This window comes from Podarcis vaucheri, assembly GCF_965113315.1.
Source record: "Podarcis vaucheri genome assembly, chromosome: 3".
NCBI classification, from domain to species: domain Eukaryota; kingdom Metazoa; phylum Chordata; class Lepidosauria; order Squamata; family Lacertidae; genus Podarcis; species Podarcis vaucheri.
This window is the reverse complement of record NC_138761.1, coordinates 63,047,364-63,075,277: the sequence shown is the minus strand read 5'-3', so window position 1 is coordinate 63,075,277 and position 27,914 is coordinate 63,047,364. Positions and strand designations below refer to the sequence as shown.

The 27,914-nt window shown below is 42.3% G+C and overlaps 1 protein-coding gene across 1 annotated transcript; it reads right to left on the bottom strand.

The window, feature by feature from the left end:
• On the bottom strand, positions 1-27,676 carry TXLNB (taxilin beta). The gene is made up of 10 exons (XM_082216012.1): positions 27,480-27,676; positions 22,153-22,608; positions 20,926-21,017; positions 17,339-17,509; positions 12,528-12,722; positions 10,826-10,945; positions 7,215-7,289; positions 5,358-5,450; positions 3,280-3,375; positions 1-1,699 (listed from the first exon to the last, which is right to left on the bottom strand). Exons 2-10 carry the CDS (start codon positions 22,592-22,594, stop codon positions 1,088-1,090), a joined length of 1,896 nt encoding a protein of 631 aa, XP_082072138.1. The 5' UTR covers positions 22,595-22,608; positions 27,480-27,676; the 3' UTR covers positions 1-1,087.
• Positions 27,677-27,914: the final 238 nt, after the last annotated feature.

The following is a 27,914-nucleotide window of genomic DNA, read 5'->3' as shown; positions in this document are numbered from 1 at the left end:
TAGGCATTGAAACTGTATTAATTCAGTGTTTAAACTACTGATAAGCAAGCAAAACAGTTAAATTATCAAATTCAGGATAGAATTCTACAGATTTAATCAATCCAATCCTACAAGGGAAAAAACCCTCCTTCAGTTTTTATGTTATGCAGTCCACCAAGGGCACAGTTACATGTTTAATTCAATGAGACTTAATGACAAATTGATGAACTGTGACCAAACATGTTGAAATAGTGACACTTTAAGTGACATAGGGTAAAGTATTAAAGCAAGGCACATAGGTAAATAGTTCAGTTGAGGCAGCTAACCTATAGTCTTCCAGATACTGTAGGACTCCCAACTCCCATCAGCTCCAACCAGTAAGGCCAGTGGTCAAGTCTGATGGACGTTGGGAATCCAACAAAACTGAGAGGCCTGTAGGCTAGCCTACAGTAAAAGTATAATCTCATTAACTATTTTTCATATCTCTCTGTATCCAACACTTCATTAGCGACTCATAGACAACTATTCTTCCTTGTGAGAAAAGGATTGCGTTGGGGGTAAAGAAAAGAATCGGGGTCCCAGGGAGACACACAATTGCTTGAAGTTGGGAGAATCTGTCCAAACAAAAATGTTTTGAAGATCATAGACTAATTAGTAGTTACTTTGGAATAAGATTTGACCCTCACATTACTGCTTTTCCAGCTTCTACTTCCCCAAGTATGCTTCCCCCATGTAACATTTATTCCTATATTTAAAAGTGACATTCTGGCACCTCAGACCAAACTAACGTGCTCAGGTGTTTGTGAGAGCATGTTGAATTAAAGTGCTGTAGTTTTTAAAGTAGGGAGTCTTACGGATTTTCAAAACGGGTTGATGGGACCAAACACCATGCGTTTTGTGACACTTTAGGAAAGCACTTTTTTGCTTTGATTTGATGAAAAAGTGGGCAAACTGAAAATGCATCGCTACCGACGGGGCTCGATGTCACAGACACAAGACACGTCTCACGATTATGAGGAGCAAATCTGTGAACATTTTAAAGCCGCATAATTAGAACAAAAATATATGAAAGGATGGCAGTTGGGAAAGAAATATAATCACATTAATGCTAATCAACACCTTCCATGTCAGCATCCAACAACTGCAGAACCGGATGACCCTGAGCAAGTTGTTTCGCCGTGTCCCCTTCATGTTTTTCTGCTGTGGGTGTGGATGCTGCTGGCTGTATGGAGAGATTCTCTGTGTCTTGTGGCATCAGGAGCAATGGCTCTGGGGGACAAACTGGACCACATGCTTGCAGATTACACGGTTCTTCAGACATTTCTACATTAGTAGCTACCAGGGCTTCAGGTGTGTCCACATGAGCGGCTATTGGGAGCATTCCCTCATGATGGGTCACCATGAAAGCTGCAGCCAGATTCTTCAGAATATTCTCATCAGTGGCAGGTAGCTCAGCAGCAGCAGCAGCCTGGTCTGCAACAGAGGAGCTCACACTAGCCTCATTTTTCAGACCATCGTCCTGTCCACTTAGTTGTGGTGGTGGTGGTGGTGGTGGTTCTTCCTCCTCCTCCTCTTCCTCCTCCTCCTTCTCCTCAGGGAATTTTGCATCTTTTATTTTTTTGTACAGTACATTCCTTTCATCCTGAAGAGCTCTGCACAGATTCTCCAGCCTTTGAATTTTCACTACAAAGCACTCATACTCCTTGGCTCGCATGGCTTTCTGTGATAGAGCAAACAAAGCGTTTGAAGGCTGCTGCGTCGACAAATGGCACAGGACAACCAGAGGGGCCAGTTTAACAGATCAGGCAAAAATCAGGAAGATGGTTAAAGAACATGGCTTGAAAAGTGACCTCCCCAATCAAGAAGTGGCCTGGCCACTTCTGCAAAGTGTTTTTCCTGCTGACACAGTCTTACAGTTCTCTGGGGTGGTTCTACAGGCCCTGGGGTCTTTATAATAGTTTATGTAAATCTTTGGAGCTGGTCAAATGTTACAGAAGTAAACATTTACTGCCAGAATAGGGGGGGGGGGAGGGAGTCAAGTCAGGAAGTTACAAACTACACGTAGCATATGCTGTTAGACTTTCACTTCTGCAATGTGAAGTTCAGATAATTTAGAAGGAGTAGAATGTCATGTTAAAACATCTCTGTTTATATATTTTTAATTCCCTGCCCGAACCATCTTGCTCAGAGAAAATGTTATAGCTTTCTCCACACCCGACATCATCCATGCAAAGAAAGGTGATACATTATTTTTAGTTACTTCCACAGCCCAGGGGCCACAAAACAGTCAGGAAAGCACCCTGCCCATTCATACTGGCAGCTTCCCCATCTCAGAACTAGGACCAATCTGCTTCCTCTCGAAAGCCTTACATTTCTATGCTAGTCATTCAGGTGCTTAAGCATCCCACATACAATAAACTACTCCCCCCCCCCCCGTTTATTAGCTGCCACTAATTAGCCAATTACTAAGTTAGAATTTAGGGATGCGGGTGGCGCTGTGGGTTAAACCACAGAGCCTAGGACTTGCTGATCAGAAGGTCGGCGGTTTGAATCCCTGCGATGGGGTGAGCTCCCGTTGCTCGGTCCCTGTTCCTGCCCACCTAGCAGTTCGAAAGCACGTCAGTGTGCAAGTAGATAAATAGGTACCGCTCTGACAGGGAGAAGGTAAACAGCGTTTCTGTGCGCTGCTCTGGTTGGCCAGAAGCAGCTTAGTCATGCTGGCCACATGACCCGGAAGCTGTACGCCGGCTCCCTCGGCCAATAACGACTGGACCTAATGGTCTGGGGTCCCTTTACCTTTTTTAAGTTAGAATGTAATTTCCCAAAACATTCTGCAAGAAGGTGACCATCTTTTTTTAACCACTCTTAAAAATACCCACCCCAACCCTCTGTTGCTATATTTCAAAATGTAACATTCCTGACACCTGCAAAACTTTTTAGGAAGACCCCAAAATTGTCTAGCTTTTTTGGGGAAACCTCCCCCAAAATAGTGATTTTAAGCTTTTGGAGCTGTTTCCCACTGCTTTTTTTCCATTGCATTGCCACACATCAAGTCAGACTGAATTGATCAATCTAGCTCAGTATTGTCTGCACTGACAGGTACAAGCTCTTCAGAGTTTCAGGCAAGCATGGAGACTTGAGACTGTTTCCATGCAAAGCTGATGCTGTACCACTGAACTATGACCCCTTTGCGATTATGAATGCTCTATGAACTTTACAATGGAAGCTGTATCAGAGAGCTATTATTCAGAACAATTTATGAGATTGCCATTTAAAATTGTTCAAGGAATGGTTTCTCACCTCTTCAATCATGTCCAACAAAGCTTTATTGCAGTTCTCAAACCTTGCTTTCCACGTAGCTGTATCCTTTTCCAACTTTTTCATTTTCTTGGTCATCTAAGAAGGGGAAAATCCAGTTGGCATCAGGAACAAGCCAGCATTTACACATATCCCATGTGAACAAGTGCTGATCCCAACCTTGGCAATAGTCAAGGGTTCTAGTTTGACTTATGGCAGTACGGTTGTACCTTGGAAGTCAAATGGAATCTGTTCCAAAAGCCCATTTGACTTCCAAAACGTTTGGAAACCAAAGTGCAGCTTCTGATTGGCTGCAGGAAGCTCCTGTAGCCAATTGGAAGTCATGGATGTTCGGCTTCCAAAAATAGTTCCCAAACCGGAACAGTCACTTCTGGGTTTGTGGTGGTCAGGAGCTGATTTGTTTGGGAGCCAAGGCACGACTGTAATCACTTATCATACCATGAAAATGGGAGAACATCAATTTGGGATCAGCTCACAAAAATCTCTGACTGTACTCTGCCCATGTTAAAATACATTTGATGGTGGAAAATAAAGGTCTTAGAATAAAAAGACATTGTCAACTAGATCCCCAAGTGCTACTTGCCTGTCAGATTTACTGTTTCCTTTTCTTCAGAGATCAACTGAAAGCCTACACATCAAGGTGTGCGCACAGCAATATCTCATGTATGTGGAACACATTCTTGCCTCAAAGCAGTAACAAGTCAGTGATTTCACAAAATGTTTGTTGCAAGAGCAACACGCATCTATAATAGCACTGCCAATCCATTATAGTTCTTTTACTCTATTAGTTCTTGCTTTCAATGAATTAGTCACTTAATTCAAATGAATAACACAAACATTACAGCACCTTAATGGCAGTGTGGTTTTGTGGATAATTAACACAGGAAACAATTTACTGCTTCGAAATCAATCTTTAAGTGCTTTGCACAAATTACAAGCTGTCCCATGATAGTCTGGAACAGTGTCAGCACTGAATACCTTCTTAAAAAAAATAAAAGGGTCAGTTCTTCTGATCCATATTTATAATCTCTGAGTGAGTGATAGCTGGCAGAACAACTAAGTCATATGGAGCCACAGACACTTTGGCAGTGCGAGCAGGTATTCGCAGAGGATGCAAGGTGGCTCATAAAATACCCGACTTATGCAGCGGGAGATATCTGTGCTGCTGTTTTAGGAAGGACAGCCTGCTCAGAATGACATGCAAGTAAATACCTGTGGAAAAGTTAGTATGTCAAGAGAGTTGATCTAAATCTCTTCTCCCTAGCACACTTTCCATACACAGCAGAGCATTCAAAAAGTAGCTACCCTCTCTTGCCTATTGCTAAATAATAATAGATTATCATACAGCAGGACTGACCTGATGAGAGCCTGAAGGGCTCTGTCTTGCTTCTCTCCACCTGGCTTAAGGTGGGGCCTGGCAGGCTCCATAAAGGACTGTTGCTGCTGCTGCTGGGCAGAGAGGGCTCCATTTTTGTTTTTAAATTGCTTTTATTTTTTATCTAAGTCATTTTATATTGTGACTGATATTAACGCTGTATTCTTAGTTTTAGATTTTATGATTTATGTGGAAATGGTTTTCCATTTGGTTGTGTACTTTTTGATGTGTTTAATTATTGCTTATGACTTTTGTTATGTTGTTATGTTGGTAATTATGTAAATCTTGTCATGTTGTAAGCTGCCTTGAGCATTGTTTTAACTATGGAAAGGCGGCACACAAATTGATGATGCTGATGATGAAATGTCTTATTCATACTTGGGCCACTAAATGCAGTTTCTGTGCTCCAACAATGTTTAATGGTGATAAGGTATACACACCTGTGTGACAGCAATGCAGGGTTAATTATTATTATTTATTAAATATCAATACTGCCCTGTATCCAATTGTTTGAGTTTGACTCTTAATGGTATCCATTGCACCTTACAGGAAAATGTCAACGTGTTTCTGATTGATTCCATAACAGAAAAAGTCTCATGTGAACCTGAAGAAAATTCACTGGCCTCCGCTACCAAAATGGCAAGCCCTCCAGAACAGATTTGAGAGACAAAATGTATTAACTGACCTTATCCATCTCTTGCTTGAAGCTGGCAAACACCTCATTGCTTTTTGTCAAGGTTTTCTGAAACTCCTCAAATCGTTCAGAATAGAGAGCAAGCTGTATTCAGAGAAAGGAAACATAAGTCACTTCCACAAATTCTGTTCATAGTTCCACAACAAGAAAGGTGAAACCCCTGCCCAAACTTTCAAATTATTGCAGGAAGAGAGCAAGATGAAAGAGATTATAATTTTTAGCAAATAATTTATTTTATACTTAGAGAATATTTTAATCTATCTGGGGCAAATGATCTTTTGAGAGAAGGATATCAAAAACTAAAAATAGGAAAAAGGTACTTGGAAGCAAAAACAACAACACATATGTTATTAGGTTAAAACACCAGCATAACTCAAAGTAGGTAAATAAGATGTGCTGGATGCTCTGAAGCTTGATAAGGTCTGGGAGGGACCTCTAGTGGTCAGGGCAAAAGACTTTTGCATTTTTTAATGTGTTCTTTCCTCCCTTTGGACAGATTATGTCTTCTCTCCCTTATGTCTTTCAATATCTCATAAATCCAGTTCTTCTCTTACCTCTGCTATTTTGTCATAAGGGCACAGTACATAACAGGGGTGGCTCTCTCTTAAATAAATTTGTTACTGGATTAATTTATTCAAAGGGGGGACTTTAGTAGCATTTGCATGATTTCACCTATTTATTGTAAACATGAAAACAAGTTATGGAATTGTGTTACTACTTTGCTGCCCATTAAAACCTTGAAATGCCTTCTCCATCTAGGAAAACTTCCAAGTCTGAGAGCATTAATAAGATTGGTACTAAGACTATCCCTGCACTCAAGTCTTCCACTTATTGTTACTTGTTCTATAGCTGACAGGTCGTGGTACACAAGAGTAACTGACTCGAAAACAGGAAGTAGGAACATCACGTATCCATTAAAAAACAACAACTCTCATCTTGCCATATGATCTGCCCCGTGTCTGCCTCCATTTTTGAGGTATGTGGTATTACAGTCAATTTCAAGCTGCCTTGAGAATCATTTGATAAAAAAGCAGAATATGTAATCTTATAAAACAAGGGAGACTTAACTTTTTCTGGCTGGGGGCTGCACTGACAAAGGATGAACTCTCCAGGGGATACATGTCAAAGTGGACTTGTCCAAGGTATAAAAGGAAGTATAGCTAATTTTTAGTTTGCTTTAAAGGGCACATTTGGAGAGGTGGGGGGTCATAAATATGTTTGCATTTTCAATTTAAAATAAACTACTTTTCTAAAAAAATGGGGGAAAGGGTGGGTTGGAATCCACAAGAAAATGATTGAGAGGGCTGGATATGGCCCGTAGACTAACCACCCATTAGAAATAAAACTATCATGAAGTGAAACATACCTAAAGTAGCTTGCAAAAATAATAAAAAAGAGAACAAATAATTAATAGCCTCTGACATGGGACAATGGAAGAAACCACCAAGGCAGGGGCAGGGACCACTGGGCATGCTGGCTGCGTCTGATGGAAGCTGGTATCCAATAAAATCTGGAAGGCCATCAGTTCCCCACTCTGCACTAAATAAATAATTGCTGGTGTAAAGTTAAAGAGAAAATGACCCAATACAGTAAAATAATAATATTCCTCTGACCCAGGTCATCATATGTTTTGATTCTTTCTGCCCCTTGAGATGCGACATAGTTTATGGTCAGATCAATGCAAATACTTCCCAAGTGCATGCTCATCTGACCCTTGCTTGCAGAGGATATGCTTTAATGAAGCGTGAAGCGCAACCATATATTAAACTCTCCCCTGTCTTTAGTACATTCATTCCCACCCCCCTTCAGATAAAGTGGCACATCATGCAGTCAGCAGCTGTTCTTCACCTGGGCCTGGAGAACTGTCTCTTGCTCCTTCAGCATTTTTGCTTGTAGTTTCCACTCTGCAGCTTGGTTAAGTAGCTATGTTTGACACAAAAGGAATAGCAGTGGAATACGTGGACTTTTCATTTCAGTCAAAAGTCCTTAGAATCCAGGATTCATCTACTTGTAAAGCACTCTCTCTCTCTCTCTCTCTCTCTCTCTCTCTCTCTCACACACACACACACACACACACACACACACACACACACACACTCAGTGCATACCCCTAAACATGTTGTGAATCTAAGTTTGGCCTCACTGAGTATGAGTAGGAAAATGAGAGTACCCCTAAACATTTTTTTAAAGAAAAAAAGCACTGCACACACTACTATCTTGGAGGTGCCACAGCTATGATGTAGAACAGAAGTAAAGAGGCAGGGGGCACCAAATTTTTGCACTGCTGAAATTTGAGACCCCAAGGTCTGCCATTGTTAGCATTCTAACTTTCCAAAGAACTGCTGCAAAAGCTAGAGCAATGAAGTGAAGCAATGTACACAAGGGCTGTTTCGTGTGGCTTTCAAAATGATAGGTGGGTGTGGGGTTTTTTTACCCCCTTCACCAGTGGTTTTTTTTAAAAAGTGAGATAAAAATAAAATCTTTTGGGAGAATTACAGGTTGGTTGTGTTTAACGGTATAAAACAAAATGCTGAATAGCCTGAGGGCCAAGTCAGGATAGTCATTTATCCTGCAAACTGTCTGGGTTTTGACACTGCTTAAAAATTTCATCAGGCCTTCCCTGTCACATATTCCAGCAGGGATGCTGAAGAAGTCCAGCATAACTGATGAGGCAGAAATAATTTTTTCCAGTAATCTGTTGTGGCTCACTAAACAGTCGTCCCCCCCCCCCTTCTCTGGTCTTATTGATGTCCTGTAGCAAATGTATTTTAAGTTATCCTTAAATATTTATTTTAAAAAACAGCTAGGAGTTACCCTGTAATAAAAGCAAATGTTCAAAGCAGTGTTTTAAATTAGCATGATTTTTTTTTAAAAAAAAAATCAAAATAAAAAATGCAGCCTGAGGTAATCTTCAGAAGCCAACCTGCTCAGCCAGACACAAATATTGGTATTTTTTTATTAATAAAACATGAAGCAGAAACGAGGAAGGACTCAAAGCAGATACCAATTCGTAAAGAATACAGTACAGTGCTACTGAATGCAGTTTACACGCATAAAGCTTGTTCTTCAGCTCTTGCCCACTCCTAGAATTATAGAAATGTCCGAAGAATCTTGTTAAAGTTGAACTGCTCCAGGCTAGGCTTAGCACAGCCTCAGTGGGACCGCTCTGATTCCCTTCTGCCTGAACTTTCCTGTCTAAACTGGCATTCTAATTAAAAGACAGGGATGTAGTAAATAACTCTTTCAGGGAAGAACTTCTCCAAACCTCTTATGACCACAGACAATTTTCATTGCTCCAGAAAGGCGCTCTGGCCTAATTTCAATAAATGGGAATTCACAAGACATGGACAGAGGGAAGTTGCCAATTAGTTAATGGAACCTGGAGTTCATCTGCAATTCTAATCAGCTGATAGCACTGGTGTTGAGAGCAAATGTTGCTGTGGCTGTAGGTAGCAATGGGTCATGCAGAGCCTGTCAATCCCAAGGCTGCCCAAAGAGCCTGGAACTGTGGCGACTATCTAGCACCTTTGAGCCTCAGGGAAAAAATATGTATAATTATAAGCAACATGGGGGGGGGGAAACCTAACAGTTTCTCTTCTCACAATGCAAGTCTGCTTTGGGGAGCTAGATGAATTCAGAAGGCTAGCAAACACCCCACTCACAAATTTATAACCTCCAGTCATGCTTGAGACTGTGTTTACCACCTCAAGGTTCTGGACATAAAGTTCTACCAGGAGTCACTAAACAACCAGAAGAGTGCTGCAGTCGTGATTAAGAAGTCAGCCTGCTTCTATCTACTGGTTCACATATTGTCTGAGGCAATACCAGTAACAACATCCACCTGCCCAGGTATTTTCCAGTGGCCTTTTCCTGTGAAACCAAAGCCTGCAGACAAAACGCTTAGCAACCCGTCAAAATGGAACCCCTCCCCTTTCTAAAGAAAAATTAGTAATGACCCATCAAGCTGGGTTAGTAAAATGAAACTGGAATTGGCTCCCTGGAGTGACCCCCTTCATGCGAATGCTGAAGCTGATTTGGTGGCAGCAATACCTGTCTGGATGAATGCATGCGGTCATGGCCTCCACTTAAATCTAGGCCTGATCTTGGGGATGAAGTATGATGCTGATGGTAACTGGTTACCTGCTGTATCAGTGCTAGATCGAGCCCCTCTGTATGGTTACTAACCTGGTTATCTTAAGGGAAATTTGGGTATATCTTGGGGCGGGGGTGTCTTTCTCTCAGCAGCTAAGAGTAGTTGCCAGTTTTGTAATGATAAAAGGTCTAGGGAGCTCTTGAAATTCATGATAACTAGGAAAAGGGGTGTGCATCCCTGGAAAATGTTTCCTAAGGCATGTTTTAAGTTGTAAGGATAAGAGTACTGCATTGAACATTTGAGTTTTTAATAATATGACGAACACGACTAGTTGTACAAACAGCCAGTATGCCATATGAGTGAGAACAGCTTCCCCTATGCCACAGGGAGGCAGCAGAGCTATTCCATTGTCTGATGGCTCCTGCTTTCAGCCTTTGCTTTTTGCTCTCAATTTGTCCTCTGAAAAGAAGGCTGCTTCCAGATCACCTGTTTATTGAGCAGACATCAGGATTTATTTGCCAAAAAAAAAAAAAGCGTGGAGAGGTTAGACACAGCTGGCTACTGACCATTCACTCCGATTTGTTTGTGGGTAGGTTATAATTCAGTCGGGGAGTACTTGACTGCACAGAAGCAGAGATGTTAAAGGAGTCTTGTGTTTGCTAAGCTTCATGCTTATATAGCTATAATTTCCAAGTGCCCTAGTGCACAAAAACATAACACAGCCAGTGTAGCCTAGTGTGAAGAATGCTGGGACTGGGAAGATCTGGATTCAGAATTGTCTCTTGGTCATGGATCTCACTGGGTGCCTTCAGGCTAGTTCCTGTCTTGGTCTAATAGACATCACAAGGCTGAAGTAAGCAGAAGCATGGATAACCGCATGTGTACCCAGAGAGCTGTAGGATATCGCTATGGCAAACAAACATAATTTCTCATGGGGGCATCAGATGCTTGAGCAAACTGTAGGCTTGTTTGCACTGGCTTCAGTCTGCCCTGAGCCCACCTGACTGCTCTCTAACTTACAACCACTCCAGTGGTGAAACTGCTTGTCAGCTTCCCCTTCCTTCGCTTCAGTGTCAACTTTGTGGAACAGGGAAGAGAATGGAAGCAAAACTAGAGTTAGCTGCCTCTGCCTGCCATTGGTTCAGGCGCCCCCTACTCTTCCTCTCTGCCTTCTGCCCTCCCAGGCCCAGTGGCACCGGCTTGTGTATTGTTACAGATTTTAAACCAGGGTGGATCCCACTCAGTGCTAAGATAGGAGGCCACTTGTCTCAGTTCAGACCAGGAACAACTGCTTAAAATGGGAAGATGGCATTCCAGACCTGTGCTTGGCCTAAAGGGAAAAACAAAGCTAAAGGCAAGTACTTACATATTCCTTCTCTCGCTGATGTCGTTCCTCAGCTTCTTTCATCACTTCCTGCGACTGTTCCAGCTTGGCATCCACCAGTTTCTGCTGAAGCTCCCTGTGCTTAAATATCTTATCTAGGTGCTGGAAGAAAACACATTGCAATGCATTTTGTTTGTAGTGATTTCCCTGCCTATAGAAATAATGGATTTTTAGAGTTTAAAAATTCCATATGGAATTGCAGTCCTTATGCACATTTATCTAAGGTTGGCCTGACTGAATATAGCAGGGTTAACAGTCAAGTAAGCATGACATATTTAAATGTTGGGGCTTCTGCTCCTGCTCACTTTGCTCGCCAACTCTGCTTACCCACCATACCCTGAACTCTTCCCCACACAACATCTTAAACTCCAACTGTAGCGGCTGCTGAGATGATGCAGGTGGAGCTCTCTGATACAATAATAATAATAATTTATTGTTTATACCTCACCCATCTGGCTGGGTTTCCCCAGCCACTCTGGGCAGCTCCCAACAGAATATAAAAATACAACAATCTATTAAACATTTAAAGCTTCCCTAAACAGGGCTGCCTTCAGATGTCTTCTAAAAGTCTGGTAGTTGTTTTTCTTTTTGACATCTGGTGGGAGGGCGTTCCACAGGGTGGGTGCCACTACCGAGAAGGTCTTCTGCCTGGTTCCCTGTAACTGTTACTTGATTGACTTCTTGGGTCACTGACACTTAACTGAAAGGGGAGGAGTGAGTCATGGGAGTACAGTGGTGGAGGCAATCTGATGCTCCTGCTGCCATTTACTGCACCAACCTCCCTCCCCCCTTGGTTAGGGGCAGCAGCCAGTGATATTGGGAAGGGAGTGCTCCCTTTCTCCACCCACTCCGTCCTCCTGCCTGCCTGGGCCTGGCTCACTTCCTCTGCTCACCTCTTCACTCACTCTTCCTGTTTGGACCATGGGCCACTAGCTGCCAGGGTGGGAATGAAGGGCAGAAAGGCTTTCTTCCCTTCAGTCCCTGCCACCTTCTTCTGGGGCTTCTCTCAGCAGCGGCAACAACAAGGACATTTCCCCCCTTCATTCCACCAGTGGCAGCAATGACAACAGGAAGATCCTTGGAAGACCTGCTTGGGTTGACTGCTGTGCCTGGGACTTCTCAGGCTTCCCAGGCTTCCCTCACCCTGTTTAAACCTAGCTGCCACATGTGCACTCAGTCACCAGCGTGACAACAGCCAAAGGCAAATATTTTATAGTAAGGTAAAGTTATTTCAAAATTATTAATGTCTTGCATACAGACAGTGCCAGTGGAAATGAAACCTGGTGATTTACGGTAGTTTTTTAAAAACAAGGTATCTAATTTAGATATTTAATTTAGATATTTAATATCTAATTTAGATATTTAAAATTTAGATTTTAGATGCCCTGTGTATACCCAGTATGGAGCATACTCCAATAAATAACCAAATTAATAAGCTACTAATTTGTGCTCCAAAGCTGGGCATGTAAGGGGAGAAGGATTCTTGGTTTGCATATGTCTTTAGAGATGCTTTTTGAAACTTACCTGCAGTGAATGGGTGGGTGAGCATATACACTAAATAGCTATGCTGCTTTTTGCCAAAAGCTGAATGCACTTGCAAGAGGAATGAACAGAGAAGACTAGAAATTACGGCAACAGATCTGGCACAAGTTAGCCTTCTGCAGTATTTGTATGTTGTTCTCACCTCCTCTCTGACTTCATACTGATCTATGATACTTTTCAATTTCTCTGCCAGCTCACTGTTCTCCTGGCACAACTTCATGTTCCTTTCACTTTGCTGCTCAATCTGCCCCTGGATATCGTTCAAGGTGCCTTGGAAATGATTAGTGATCTCCTTCCTTTTTTCCTCATCCTCTCTTGCTCGCTGAAGGGTCTCCTCCTGTAATGCAATATTCCAATAAAAGCAAATTATATTATTTCCATAGGAGATCATTAGCATCCAGATTTTTGTTATTGTAGTGAATGAGTGAGAGACGCATCCTTTTGCAGGTGGGGGGATTTGGGTGCCCTTCAAACAGGAATGGGAGGGCAGACGAAATAATGACTTTGGGGGGCACATTCATTATTGCGCCTCATTTACGATATTGAGATTGAAATGTTTCTTGCTCTGATTTGAGGGCTTAGAATTTGCAACAGCAATTAAATAAACATTACAAACTGGTTTCCCTCCCTTGTTGTCTCTGTATATGTAAAAAGGAAGGGGAAAGCTTTCTTAAATTTTATTTCTTTCATTGGGAGTAAGCACCACAGAACACAGTGGGATTTCTTTCCAAGGAAACCTGCACAGGATTGTACCACTATGCAAGTTTTCCAGATGTGTTTTACTGAGTTTAAAATATTGATGGTTTTATTTCGTGGTAAGTGTGGTAAATCTTTGAAGGTGACCTTTAGGACGAAGGTCAAAAAACGGGGTAAACATATGTGAACATATGCATAAAAAACAACATTTGTCTTCCTTTCTTCACCCTCTTTCCCCCGCACCCATTCCTTTTCTGATCCATGAAGTCAACTTTGTAGACACACCGCAGGGATGGAGAACTTGTGGCGCTCCAGATGTTGCTGCAGTTCCAGCTACCTTCATCTCTAGCCAGCACAATGATGGGAGTTGGAGTCAACAGCATCTAGAGGGCCACAGGTTCCCCATTCCTACCTTAGAGACTGTAGAGAAATGACAAGCACCCACCCTTTGTACTGGTGTGCACTACTTATACTTTCTAGAAACAAGACATTTTTGTTTCTACAAACTGTTCCATTTATATGAAAAAAATGGGTGTTTATTTGTAGTGCATTTAATCCCACCTCCAGTTGTTTTGTATATTTTTAAAATCTTTTTTAGTAGATTCTTATTGTTGGATTGCAAATCACTTGGAGAGTTAAGGTATATAAAAGGCAATTCACAACTTAATAAAACCACCACTGCCATATACTAGACCAATGGACCCTCCTTGCCCTGTCACATAAATGAGGTGATAAAGCTGACAAGTTCATTTGTAGCAGATTTGGAAAAAGCAATCAATCAATCAATCAATCAATCAGTCAAAGATAGGTTGGATAGTTCTGTCCTCTGATGGGCTTCATGCTAGCAATTTCAGCAGGAATACTTCTTAGCGAGATCTTTTGCATTTCTTAAGAAAAAGCCAAAGGCTTCATTTCAACAGGCTGGTGATCTTTTGTTAAGACTCACTGTGTCTTCCAAGTTGAATGCAAGCAGGCAGAATCACTGAGTTCAGTGGAAACCACTCCCTGGAAATTTTATATAGGATTGTTCTTCCAGTGTTCCTAATAATTTGGGTACTACGAGAATGCTCCTCTTGTGACTCCTCTTGGGAACATTACTTTGAGAGCTTTCTTGATGAGCTCCTGCACTTCAAAATTGAACACTACACCATTGTACGCCACTATCTCCTGTATTTAAGGGGTTTGGGAGTGTGTGGGTCTCTCTGTTCTATTCCACTAGATTTTGTGTGTGTGGGCGCATGTGTGTATCTATGTGGGTGTATGTTTTTAAGGGTTCTCCTGTTAAGCAGCAGCCCTCTCATGTTATGCAGCCTCCCTGGCCCTATTCTGGAAGCAAGGTGGAGGCACACAATTAATTTCAGTCACATTCTGCCAAAAATCAGGCAAACGCTGACAGTACATTGATCAAGAAGGCAGTAACTAACAGCCCATGTCTGTAGCTGGCATTTTATTCTCAGGATTCATGGGGTTTGGGAACAAAGGATTTCCTACCAGAAACTGCTGGCCATGTGCTGGTGGGTTGAATCTGAGCAATGAACTTGTACCACGGTGCCTGGCAGGGCTCCTGGCCATTGATATAATACTGGAAGGGTTGTGGAGTTGGGCCCTGCATTGTACTCAAGACAACAGTTGGCCAGTAGAGAGGGATAGAGCTGCATGGCTCCATCTCACTTGTCAGACTTAAGATGCCACTTTAATTCAGATTACGAGATCAAAAACAGCAGGGCAGCTGCTTATACGGTTCACTTTTGCTGCAGAACAAATGGGAGTTGTCACCAGTGTATCCTGCAAAAAAAGAGTGCACTGTAGATGCCAGATAATGAGCATAAAAACATCCACTAATGAGATAGCAGCTTTGAAAAGAGCAAGGAGTTACATCTGGGCAGACCAACACAAACAAAGATTTATTGTTACAGAAGATATAGTAACTGAATTAAGACTAAGGTTTCGAGCAGAGTACTTTTAAGCTGAAGGTAGTCCCCATGCCACGGTATCAGGTACCCTCAACGGACAAAAAATACATTAAGAAAGCAGTATTTGGCTGCAATTCATTTAATCCAAAAGGCACAAACATGGATGTGTAGACTGCAGAAATGTTGCTGAGGCTCCAATTCTATGCACACTTAATTGGGATGAAGTTCTATTGAATTTAGCAGCCCTTCCTTTGTAGTAAGCACACATAGGATTCGGAATGATTACCTCCCCTTTTCCACTGCTGCAACACACTAGAAGGATTGTTGATATAATATGTTGAAGCTAGAGTGGTAGCTTGGGTTAAGAACTTAATTCATTCTGGAGGTCCATTCTTAACCTGAAACTGTTCTTAACCTGAGGTACCACTTTAACTAATGGGGCTTTCCGCTGTCGCTGTGCCATGCAATTTCTGTTCTCATCCTGAAGTAAAGTTCTTAACCCGAGGTACTATTTCTGGGTTAGTGGAGTCTGTAACCTGAAGCATCTGTAACCCGAGGTACCACTGTATTTCATTTGTTTGTTTGTTTTCTAGCTAGGATTGGGAGCAGTTATTAGACTATGCACCCATGTGCTGGCCGGCCATTTAAAACATTACAGTGGCAGCATAGCATAAATTCATTGCATATAGGTCCCCATTGCCACTGTTTCAACATCTTCCCATTTGAACATGTGCAATGTTATGTCAGAGAGACACATGGGAAATACAAAAATAAAACAACAACCCCAGAGGTGGGTCAAGTAAAAGGTCTTTTCCAGTGCCAAATTGGTTTATCAAAATTAAATGCATTGGCTACACTTATTAGATCCCAGTTAGCATGGTGAGGCAGGCATGCAGTCTTAATGACTGGATATACATTCTGTGGCTTGTGTTGCAATAGATATTTGCAGAAGTGCCTCAGTGCTAAAACGCTGCTGGCAAGAAGGACACAAATATCTAAAAAGCACTTTGGCCTGGCAATACAAATAATTCTGTCATTTGCTTCACTGGTGCAACACAACTGAGCAAAGCACAAAGTGCCCACCTCAATGCCTTGCAATTTGTTTCCTTAACAGGGGGCAAAGCTGTCTTCTTTCACTCCAGGTGCAATCAAAAGCACTGTTAACATGACACTGGTTTCCATACAATAGCGGATGGGCATCTGTGAAACTGTTGGACTATAATTCCTATCAATCCCAGGCAGCATAGCCAATGATTGATGATGACAGAGTTGTGGTCCATCAACATCTGGAAGGTTCCCCACATCTGTCATACATAAATCAACAGGAATCTCATAATGCAATCCAGAGAGATGCTGGGTAAATTTACCATATGCTCAATCTGGGCCATATACCTATATTTACGTTTCAGTCATTTTAGCACAAAACTGTAAATACTGGAAACAATAGCACAGCCCAAAAATTGCAATTATGGCACAGCATTAATAACTAACTAGGAGATGGTCATTGTTCCTAATGTGAGAGGTGGGAATAAGGTAAGGTTACCAGACGTCCCCGTTTCCCGGGGACAGTCCCCAGATTTACAAATCAGTCCCCTGACAAAATCCATCCATTCTGACTGAAGTTGAAAAGTGTCCCGGGATTCATGGAAAAAAATCTGGTAACCTTAGAATAAGGTGCACTCCAATCAGCATGCTTCTCACTAAAAAAAAAAAAAAAAATTTAATCAGGGAGCACATCTGCATTATACTATTGTAAAGTTGCCTGGGCAGCACAAAATGGGTTTGGAGCAATGGTAAACCTACATTTACTTTGCTTACAAATGTACAAATATGAGCAAAACTTGAGGCAGTGACCAGGCTATTCAAAAAGCAGTCCTGTACTTTCAAGCATTTCCAGACTTGAGCTAATTCACAGCCCTCTTTTCTCTCCCTTCCAATAACATAAAAACAGCCATTTCTCCACACACACTCCAAACCTGCCAGAGTTTGCCAGCTGACTCCCAAACATTGACCGCCATTGAAAAACTAATCTACTGCACAAGAGAATCCTTGGCCATCAGCAACAATATATTTAAACTGATTTGAAATAGTGTCATGGCATCTTCTGAAGACCATTGAATTGGGATTTGAGAATGCTTAAAATTCCTTGATAAAGACAGTTCACTTAGCCACAGGACTACAAATTGCCAGACTTTCTGGATTGGGAATAGACAAGTTAGTGCGGTTGTCAGTATGTTCTTCTCAGGCCTTGTTCCATGCCTATAAAGCACGACTCTGAATGGTTTAAGAGTGGCTTTCCCAGGGGGAAAGCAACGGGAGAAGAGGAAGTGTGGATTTGTTTTACCTTCAGGGTTTTGTTGTGTCTTTGTAGCTCTCTGCAGAGACTTTCCAGTTTGCTTCGGGCAAGGACGGCTCTACTGTGTTCACTCTGCAACTGGTCCTTCTCCTTTGTGAGCTGTGCCTGCCTTTTCTGCAGATACTTTAGTTTCTTCTGTTCAGCACGATGTTCCTCCAGCTAAAAAATAAAAGGGGGTGGGGTAAAGGGAGGACAGAAACAGAAACTAATATTTATTTGAGTGGGAGTTCTGGTTTGCTGCAGGGAACCATTAAATCATCTGCCTCCCATGACTGCTGGAAAACCTTTCTCATTTTATTTTTACAGCTAAGAGATAAAATGAGAGTTGTGCTTAATTGATTGATAAGTTGCTAGGACAATAATCCTGTTCCTAATAAACCACTTTCCCAACAAATCAGGCCACTAGTTGTATAGTGGTTTCTACCTTTAGAAAGCAGAACTCTTGGATGGTGGCCATGAGGGAATTGTCCTGGCTGCCTGAGCTTGCACCTTTTAACAGCAGCTTGCTATGCAGAAATCACCAGGCAAAGCTTTTTATAGAACTGAGATAAGCATCACCACCTACTAATGGCTTCACAGCTGGTAAAGAGGCACAAGACTAAAATTCACTTTAAAAGTTGACAATGTTACCCATGACATCACTGCAAGACCTTTCAGCAGCTTCCTTGACCTCACTCATCTCAGCCCAGGCATAGATTTTGCTAAGCTGTCATCCCCCTTGGGCACAGCACAAGACAATGGTAAAAGAAAGCGGCTGAAAAACCAAGATTTCAATAAGCATTACTTAAAGGTGGACAGCTCCAAAAGAAATTGTTCCAAATTAAATAGATGCTGGCCAAAGGAAATATGAGGTCAGACCAAAGTCTGGTTCCTGTAACCTGAAGCTGTAACTGTTCATTTCAGAATAGGTGGTTTGAGGTTTGTAGCTGGCCTTTTTCATTTTTTAAAAAATGATAAAGTAATTTTAACACTTGCTGAAAGGAAAACAATTATCTGACTTGTGGTCGCTCCTTTCCCCCATGGAGAAGCTGGAAGGCTTTGCATTGATGGTCAAAACAGGCCTTCTTCAGTCATTCCTGTCCAAGTTTATCAAACAAGGGTGGACATGCATCACTTCAACAGCAAATGTTCTGCCTTATCTATTTTTACAGTCTCCTTTAAAAACATTTTAAACCAAAATGCTGTTTCCCCTCCCTCAGCCCAATTTACTCCTGAAAAATATTCTGGATAATGCTTTTTTAAAGTTTTGATTTTAATATCTTATGACTTATTCCTTATCTCTCTATAATATCGGACTCTTTGTATTAATGGTGTCTGCTGAACCTGATCTCTGCTTTTATAATGTTCTGAGTGGTGTGAGATTCTGGGGGTGCCAGGCACACTTACCAGGGCCTGTGTTTCCTTTTGGACAATGAGGCACAGCAGAGACTGTGGTGTCTTTATGATATATGGTTTATTTGCACATATATACAACCTGAGTGTAGACTTGAGAGGTTCTGCAGCATCAGTTTCCAGTAGGTTTCTGTTCCTCTCACAACAACTGCAGCCTTGCAGCCAGCAGTAACCAGTCATGCCTCTCTCTGACCCCTAACTTCCTCCTGTCAAACAGTTCCCCCTTAGCATTTATTGTCTCTGCCTTTTCTAACTTAGGGAGAGTTCCTGCCCCTTTGATGTGCTAGTGGCTCATTATCCCCAGGCCATGCCCTCAAAGGAAATTAGGCTGACTCCATTACCTTTCAACTCCTGTTGATTTCCAAGGATTAAGAACCACCTAAGACACAACTTAGGAAGTTTGCCCAGCATAATTAATTAATGTTTGCCCAGCATAATTAATTAATTAAAGCCTTTGACAACATTTCTTGGAGTTTTATGAAGAAGAATCTACAGGGGATGGGGGTAGGCCAAGGTTTTGAAAATGGTATAGGTGCAATTTATTCTGAACAAAAGGCTAAATTAATTGTGAACAATGTAGTGACAGAAGAGTTTAAGATTGAGAAAGGGACACGACAAGGCTGCCCAATTTCTCCTTTGCTTTTTATATCGGTCCTTGAGGTTTTGTTAAATATGATTAGAAAGGATCAAGAGGTTAAAGGTATACAAGTGGGAGCTAAACAGTACAAACTGAAAGCATTTGCTGATGATTTAGTATTGACTCTACAGGAGCCAGAATCTAGTACTAAAAGGGTACTGGAATTGATTCAAGAATTTGGACAGGTAGCAGGTTTTAAGTTGAACAAGATGAAAACTAAGGTTTTAGAGAAAAACTTAACCGTGAATGAGAGAGAGAAATTTCAGGAGGAGACAGGACTAACATTGGTTAAGAAAGTGAAATACTTAGGGGTTAACATGACTGCAAAAAATGTGAATTTATTTAAAGATAATTATGAAAAATGTTGGACTGAAGTGAAAAAGGATCTAGAAATATGGACAAATTTGAGGTTATCATTGTTAGGCTGAATTGCTGTGATAAAAATGAACGTGCTGCCAAGGATGTTGTTTCTGTTTCAAACATTGCAAATTTTAGATAAGATGGATTGTTTCAAGAAGTGGCAGAAAGATATTTCCAGATTTGTTTGGCAGGGCAAGAAGCCTCGAATAAAATTTAAGATATTAACCGATGCTAAAGAAAGAGGTGGATTTGCCCTGCCAGACCTTAAACTTTATTATGAATCAGCTGCTTTTTGCTGGCTGAGAGAATGGCTGCTTCTTGAAAACACAGATGTGTTGGATTTAGAAGGTTTTAATAATGCATTTGGCTGGCATGCATATCTGTGGTATGATAAGGTAAAAGTACATAAAGCGTTTAAAAATCATATTGTTAGAAAAGCATTGTTTAACGTTTGGATAAGATATAAGGAGCTGTTAGAAAAGAGAACTCCAAGATGGTTGTCACCAATGGAAGCGAAGGCACAGAAAAAACTCAATATGGAGGCCAAATGGCCAAAATATTGGGAAATTTTGGAGCATGACGGTGATAGAATAAAATTGCAGAGCTTTGAAAAATTGAAAAACAAAGTGAGAGACTGGCTCCATTATTACCAAATAATGGAGGCTTACAATTTGGACAAAAAAGTTAATAGTGGCTCTCCAGGGTTTTGGCCAGGCACTTTCCCCAGCCCCACCTGGAGATTGAACCTGGGATCTTCTGCCATGGTGCTATGGTCCTTCCTAATGTCCCCACAATGGCCAACCAGGTGCCTAAGGGAAGTTCTCAAGTAGGACATGAGGACAAGTTGCACCCCAGCAACTGGTATTCTGTGAATAATATATTTCCTAATTCCCTTTTATAGCTGTCTGTGCTGCTGGCCATCGCTATATCTCATCCCCATTGGATGACCCTCGGCTGTATTCTATAAGAGATGGAGAGAACTTCTTTCAATCTACTTTCTTCACACCATGCATCAATTCAAACACTTAGCATATCCTTCCTTGCTTGCTAAAAAGCCCCCAGGGGAGGAAAAGTTGTTTTAGCTGTCCCCTTTCTGCACTTTCACCAGCTCTACAATATTATTTTTAGATGTATACACTTTAAAGTGGGGCTGTCTCTATCCTTTCTCCGTAGCTGCTATACTAACCAGTTCAGCATACTTCTTAAATAGGATCTCCAGCTTCTCTTCTGGGGTATTCAGCTTGTTCAAATGTTGCATCAGCAGGGTAGCTTCTTTTCCTGAAGTAATTTTTAAAAAGGACATTCTCACAGAGAGCACTTCATGCAAAATACAAGAATTTGTAGCAACTGGAAGCTGCATTTTAGATTGGTTTTGGCTTCTATATTCAGAAATATTAGCAGCAGATTGTGTGGAACATTTCTCTTTAGATTTCTACCAAACGCTTTTGAAGCAACTTCAGGTGACCTTCTTTTAAGTATGGTAGTAACGTAGGGGTTGTCACTGTTGCACCCTTGTGCTACACTGTTTGTGGCTACCCACACGTTACCCATGTGCTACACGTGCTTTCTGGTTGGCAAATGGGCACATGGGCTCCAAAAGGTTGGTGATCTTTGTTGCAGTGGTTCTATTTCCACATTTTTGCCAGACAGCCAGACTGATTTTTTGCATGATGCCTAGTGCAAGTTCAAGATGGATGAAACACTCACTGAAGAAGACACTTTAGCAATTAAGCGGTATATAAATCCAATACAGTCGTACCTTGGTTTTCTAACAGCCTAGTTCTCCCAAATAACTGAAACCCGGAAGTGACTGTTCCGGTTTTCGAACGTTCTTTTGGAAGCTGAGTGTCCAACAGGGCTTCTGATATGGCTGCAGGAAGCTCCTGCAATCAGAAGCTGAGCTTTGGTTTTTGAATGCTGTGGAAGTTGAACGGACTTTTGGATGGATTCTGTTCAACTTCCAAGTAATGACTGTAATAATAATAATAATAGCCTAAATCAGCCTTTCACAACCTGTGGGTCCCCAGATGTTGTTGGACTACAACTCTTATCACCCCTAGCTAGCAAGGCCAGAGCTCAAGGATGATGGGAGTTGTAGTCCAACAACATCTGGGGACCCACAGGTTGAGAACTGCTGGTAAATGCTGCTTTGCATTATTGCACCCACAAATTATACAAGTCTAGGTGTGATGTACAGAATTGTACCATCAGTTAATTGCCATGTATGTCCATTTTTGCATCACATATTAAAAATGAAAATAAAAACTGGTTTCTTGCCAGGGACAAGAAGAGAATGTGTACTTTTGGTACCAAACAATTAAATGTTATGGAGACGACCACTGCGGCGCCTTTTCCAACATAGCCAACGAGTCCTATTAAGTTCTGCATTCCAGTTACGCAAGGAGCTACTTGCCGAGTCCCTTTAGGATTCTCTTTTCCAGCTTCTGGTCTTTCTGGCTGCTGGATTCCTTTGATCCAGATGCGTCCCCAGAAGCTGCCTGTTCCTTCTCAGCCTCGTCATGGGCATCCTCATATTCTCCATCCTCATTATTAAAGGAATCTCCTTTCTCAGGTCTGTCTGTTGTCGCTTTAGCATTCCTTTCCTCCACCAGGCTGGCAGCTGACCCGTAGGTTTTAATAATGTCCTCCAGCTGTCGGCTCAGCTCCTCAGATATATCGCACAGCTTTATTTCAGGCTGAGAATGCGCTGCGTTCTCAGGGGACAGAGGCCTCGGAGGCGACTTTTCACTTTGTTTCTCTAGACCATTCTCAGTAGGCAGCGCTTCAGAGCTGCTTATGGGAGGTGGGGGTTGCTGGTCAGGCTGAGGGCCAGCTCCATTTTGGTCATGTTCCATTCTAGGGATGTTACCTGGGTGTGAGACAAAGTTAGGCTTTTAGCTACACCAGCAATCAAGAATAGAGTAAAAGCTGCCAAAGAAGGCCATGCCTGTTGATAGTAGTAAATATTATATTTAGCACAAGCTTAACTGGCATCTTAGACAACCTAGATATTTATTTATTTAGCCCTTTCATGTATCTTCCTTCCACACACATCCAAACAGTTTTGCCATTCACTTAAGCCCTCTGGAAAAACTGTAGGTTTTGTGCATTTGTCCCAATTAATGGCGATTAATCAGAAGCTACTTGGCCACAGTCTTTCTTTTAGCACCAATAGATTTATCTAAACAAGATTCATTGGTCATAGTCATGGTATTCATTGTTTCATTTCAGCTTTGCCTAAAGGCTTTTCAGAGGACTGTTTCATTGTACAAGAAATGGGAAGCTGAGAAGAGTTATTTCCTTAATCAATAAATCACAATATTTTCTTGCAAAAAAGAGAGAAAATTTCCTTCAGCCAGCACATTTATTCTTATTACAGCTAATGCTTTATGTTCTGGCGTAGCCAAACTTTCCATAGTTCAACAAGAACAAAGGATGAAGAGGAATTTCACACCTTAAGGTTTTTTAAATTGTCTCATTCTTTCCCCCTGAGATATATTTTTGTTACATCATATATGAAAGCAATCTCCTCTTTCCTTTTGGTAGTTCCAGTGTGTGGGAGGCTAATTTTTATTTATATATTTTGTATTTGAACCGGGGTGATAAAGGAATTTCCGCTTATTGCCATATCTAAGGAGAACCAATGTGCCTTTTACCACAGAATATCCCAGGTAACAAGTGGTATGTTTTCTCCAATAGTTTGAGCCCATTTTGTCATCTAGTCTTTTATTTGCTCTTTGTTCTGTGTCATCTCTATTAAGCAGGCAATGCATTTTTGCAGACATACATTTCTTGATCTTCATAATTACTGTGGTTCAAATTCTGTCACATGTCTTGTCTGCCAATTTGATCCAACGTATTACTGTATGCATGATCTAACTTGAAAGTACTCAAACCAAGGGGAATTTCTTCCCAGTAATTTGCCGTGAATTGCTATGTAAGAAATCATTTCCCATTAGTAAACCAAACCCTTAATCCCCAAAAGATAATTTTTTTGCAGAACAAAAAGCCATGCCCCATTATTTTGCCGACTGTTGACTCTCTCTATCTCTTTTTAGCACACGTTAGTAAAAAAAAGCCTCTTTGATTTACTGTGGCAGTTTTACCTTCGACAGAGGACATCATCAAGAAATTGCTGGTAGAAAATCACAGACTTTGTGATTGGAACATAAGGAAGGAGAGAGAAACTGGGATCAACATATCATAGAGCAGCTTCCCCCAATCTTCTTGCTAGACTACAACTTCCATTATTCTCAACTATTTGCAATGCTGCCTTGGGCTGATGGGACACGTAACCCAAAACATCTAGAGGGCACCAGGTTTATGGTATAGTGGGCCCAAGTCACTACGAAGAAGACAGTCCCCCATGTGCTACAACAGATGCAAATACAGTGGAACCTCTACTCACAACCACAATCTGTTCTGGAGGCCTGTCCAGAAGTTGAAACGGGTTGCTGAGAGAGGCGCTGTTGTGTGCAGGTGGTGATTGCCCACTTCTGTGCATGTGTGAATGGCGATCGCTGCTCCTGCGCATGTGTGAATGGTGGCAAACCTGCCTGTTACTTCCGGGTTTGCCACAGACATTGGGCAAAATGGACGTGAGCAGAGGTGGACGTAAGAGGTTTGACTGCACCAAGCAGCCTTTGAGGACAGCTCAATGCAGAAGAAGAATCCTCGTATTGTTATTTAGTCTCAGGATCAATGGTGGCTGTCAGGGCTGAAGCTGAAGTAAAAGTCTGCAGGCTCCTTACTAAGTGGTGGGCCCATGTAGGGCCCATGCAAACAATAAATAAATAAAATGCCATTTTAGACATGATAGACTGCAGAACTGCAACCCACACCAGTCATGGGCATAATCTTCGTATCTGCCTCAAGACCTGCTGACCATTCACAGTTAGTTAGTAGACAAAGACAGAGTTTTGTAATCTAGAAGTAAAGTAGTAAGCTAGAGAGAGAGTCAGCGCAATGTTTGAGAGCGATGCTTGATTTCTGTTTGAATCCAAGGATTGAGCTATGGGAGAAACAAGACCCTTTTGGGGTGTTAATGCTGTGAACGCCTCCATCGTAGGCTCGGTTGTATAAATGTGTAAATAAACCATATATCGTAAAGACACCACAGTCTCTGCTGTGCCTCATTTCCAAAAGGAAACACGAACTCTGGGTATGCGCCTGGAATCCCTGGAATCTCATGCCACTCAGAGATTGGGGTAGCATGCAAGAATATATTGCTTTTGTGGCATAAAGGAAACGGATCTAGTTTATAAAATAAGCAAGCCATGTGCAGCTTTAACCTATGCACCTAAGTCCACTTGCTAACCACAGCTTGATAGTAGTGTATCCCATACACAGGTATACTGATGTGGAAAGAGTACGTTTATACAGGGGGAAGCCCTGTGCTGTTAACCTGTATTTGACCCACTTCAGGAGGTTGTGGCTGAACCCAGTTTCTTTACCACTAAAAACACAGCAGTTATTTAACACATTCCTTTCCAATGGTGTTCTTGTTAACCGTCGGAGCAAAAGTTTTCTCCCTTTCCAAGAGGGAGCTCCCTTTCTAAGCCAGTGTTTCCCAACCTTTTTTGGGCAAAGGCACACTTGTTTCATGAAAAAAATCTCGAGGCACGCCACCATGCCAGATGGGGAAAGGTCACTTTTTACTTATGTAAAAATAAAATAAAAAAAATAGTAACAGCATAGAAGGTAATGGTTAGGCTAGCATCCCTCTTCCAAATATGCTAGGTTTTTATTTGCAGGGACTGTTCTACATGGGAAAGCATTCAGCACTGTCATTCTCCCATCTGCCATCTGAATTGGTACTATTCTGGGTCAACTTACTCTGCTGCATGTGTAGATGAAAATGGCACCAAGTGTGGGGGAGGGGGCAGAACAGGTTTCAGATACAGGATATTAAGCATACACGTACTTCAGATTGAACTGGTTGCTTGCTTTGCAAGTTTTCATTTCCCAAATGACTGCCTTGGCAAGCGCAATACCTACCAGGCTCAACGCCGGTCTCGCGCTGCCGCTTCCCGCGCTCTCAAGGACCCGGGAGGAGGAAGGCGTGAAGGGAATCCCGAAGGCGCAAAAACCTCGCGCATGCGCAGGCCTTCCGCCTGCGACAGCCCAGTAGGCCAGCTGAAGCGAGCGGCGATGGGATGTGGGAGGGAGCTCGCTCGCCGCCCCGCGTGTGCCTATGTGGGGCACATTACAGCCCCGTGACGTCAGCGCCACGCAGGCAGCCAGGCAGGCAGACGGCGAGAGCCCCGCGCTGGGCGGCCTCTCCTCGCCGCCGCCGCCCCGCCTCTCGCCGCCCGACTCACCCGCCTCCCTCCCACGGCACACCAGGCAACGTCTCGCGGCACACTAGTGTGCCGCGGAACACCGGTTGGGAAACACTGTTCTAAGCTTCTCTTACCAATTCACTGCACTTGGCACTCATGTTAAAATAGATTCTGAACAACTGATCAACCAACAGAAGCAAGCTGCCTTAAAAAATGTGTTTGGGTCTTCCTCTTTATTGCAGGGATGAATTACAGAAAGTGCCACTTTCCTTGTCACAAGGTCTTTTTCTCCCAGTAGAGGAGTTCAGAAGTTTGCAGGACTTGCCTATTTTTAGCTTTCCGCCCCCCTCCCCTCAAATCCAACAGAAAGACACATGGCACCTGCTCTGAAGTCATGAGTTATTTTAAGCCCATCTAAAAAAAGGATGACAGTGATGATCCTTGATAACTGCCTTTATTCCTCACATTCACCCAACAAAACAAATAAAGAATTCTACCATGCCAGCTCACCATAGGTATATTTCACAGCCCAAATCCTAGGCCTATGTGCTTGGAAACAAGTCCCACTATGTTCTGTGAGAATTACTCCCTAAGTAAGCAGGTACAGGCTTACTGTTCAGGGAAGTTTTTAACATGTGATATTTTACTGTATTTTTGGTTTTTATGGAAGCCGCCCAGAGTGGCTGGGGAGGCCCAGCCAGATGGGCGGGGTATAAATAATAAATTATTATTATTATTATTACTGTCAGCCACTGAGTGCAGATTATTTAAAAGTTAAGCATCACAGAGAAAAGCAAACAGTGCGCCTCTGTTATTGTTTTCTGTCAAAAGCTAAACAACACACCTGTTGTGTCCAGTGTCCAGTGCTGCTTTTGCTGCATGGTTCTTCTGGATACAGAATTACAGTTGTGCAATTTCTGTAAGGCTTTAAGCACTGTAGTTTGTCAAAACGGACATCGGAAAGGCACTCTTATGCACAATGAATTCACAGAGATGTGAAATCCATAGTGTCAGAGTTTCAAAACAGCCCCCAAGCCAAAACTGTTCTAGAAACACATATAGGCTTCTTTGCTTTGTGCTTAAATCTTAACCACCATTATTTATTTTTGCAACAAAAACACAAGAGTTTCCTCATACCGCACAGTCTTAGCCTAATCCTGCTTTAAATTTCCCTGCTCCAAAAACATCGACTTCACATTGGTCTCCTTCACTGGAAGCTCCGGTAAGGCTATTTACCTCACAATGCAATTCTATATGTGACTACTCAAATGTAAGGCCCACTGAATTGAGTGGGGCTTATTCCCAGGTTAGTGGATACGGGCTTGCAGCTGAAGTTTCTTTTCCCATAGTCGCAATCACATGCTCACACTATTTAAAGCTCGTGCACCAAAATATTGTTTGAAAACTTCCATAGTTGTCTCTCAACCATGCTGCCAGCTATCGACTTTGTCACACTTACCTGGGGAGACAACAAGGAGCAGAAGAGAAGAAGATGGCAGGAGGAGGCCCAAAAGAACGACAAGAAAGGGAGAACCAACAGCAATAGGAAACTTTCCCTCAGTTCCTGCCACAGAGGGCGGGAGGAGTGGATGACACAGCAGGCAAGAATACTCCTCTCCAGAGTTTGGCTGCGAGCTCCCAAGACCAAATGCCAAATAGAAGAGAGCTCTTGGGCCTTTAACAGCTGTGTGGAATGATGAAGGAATTTCAGCAGGTGCAGCTCAACACACAGGCAGGGAAAAGTTGCACTCTGCACACACACCGTACATTGAAAGCATGCTCCCCTGCTCCCAAGAATTGTGAGGATTGCCTTCTTCCCGGCAACCAAGGGAGAAGCCCCTTGTCCTCCGCTTGCCCTTTCTCCAGAATGCTGTTCCCAAATGGCAGCAGGAAG

Bases quoted from the DNA above. Each gene is read 5' to 3' on its own strand.
- TXLNB (XM_082216012.1), bottom strand. From the start codon at position 22,594: ATGGAACATGACCAAAATGGAGCTGGCCCTCAGCCTGACCAGCAACCC. The intron at 17,510-20,925 runs GTTAGTATAGCA...TTTATTTTTTAG, and splicing joins TTAAGAAGTATGCTGAACTG to CTGGAGGAACATCGTGCTGA. The intron at 12,723-17,338 runs GTAAAACAAATC...ATTGCATTACAG, and splicing joins GACACAACAAAACCCTGAAG to GAGGAGACCCTTCAGCGAGC.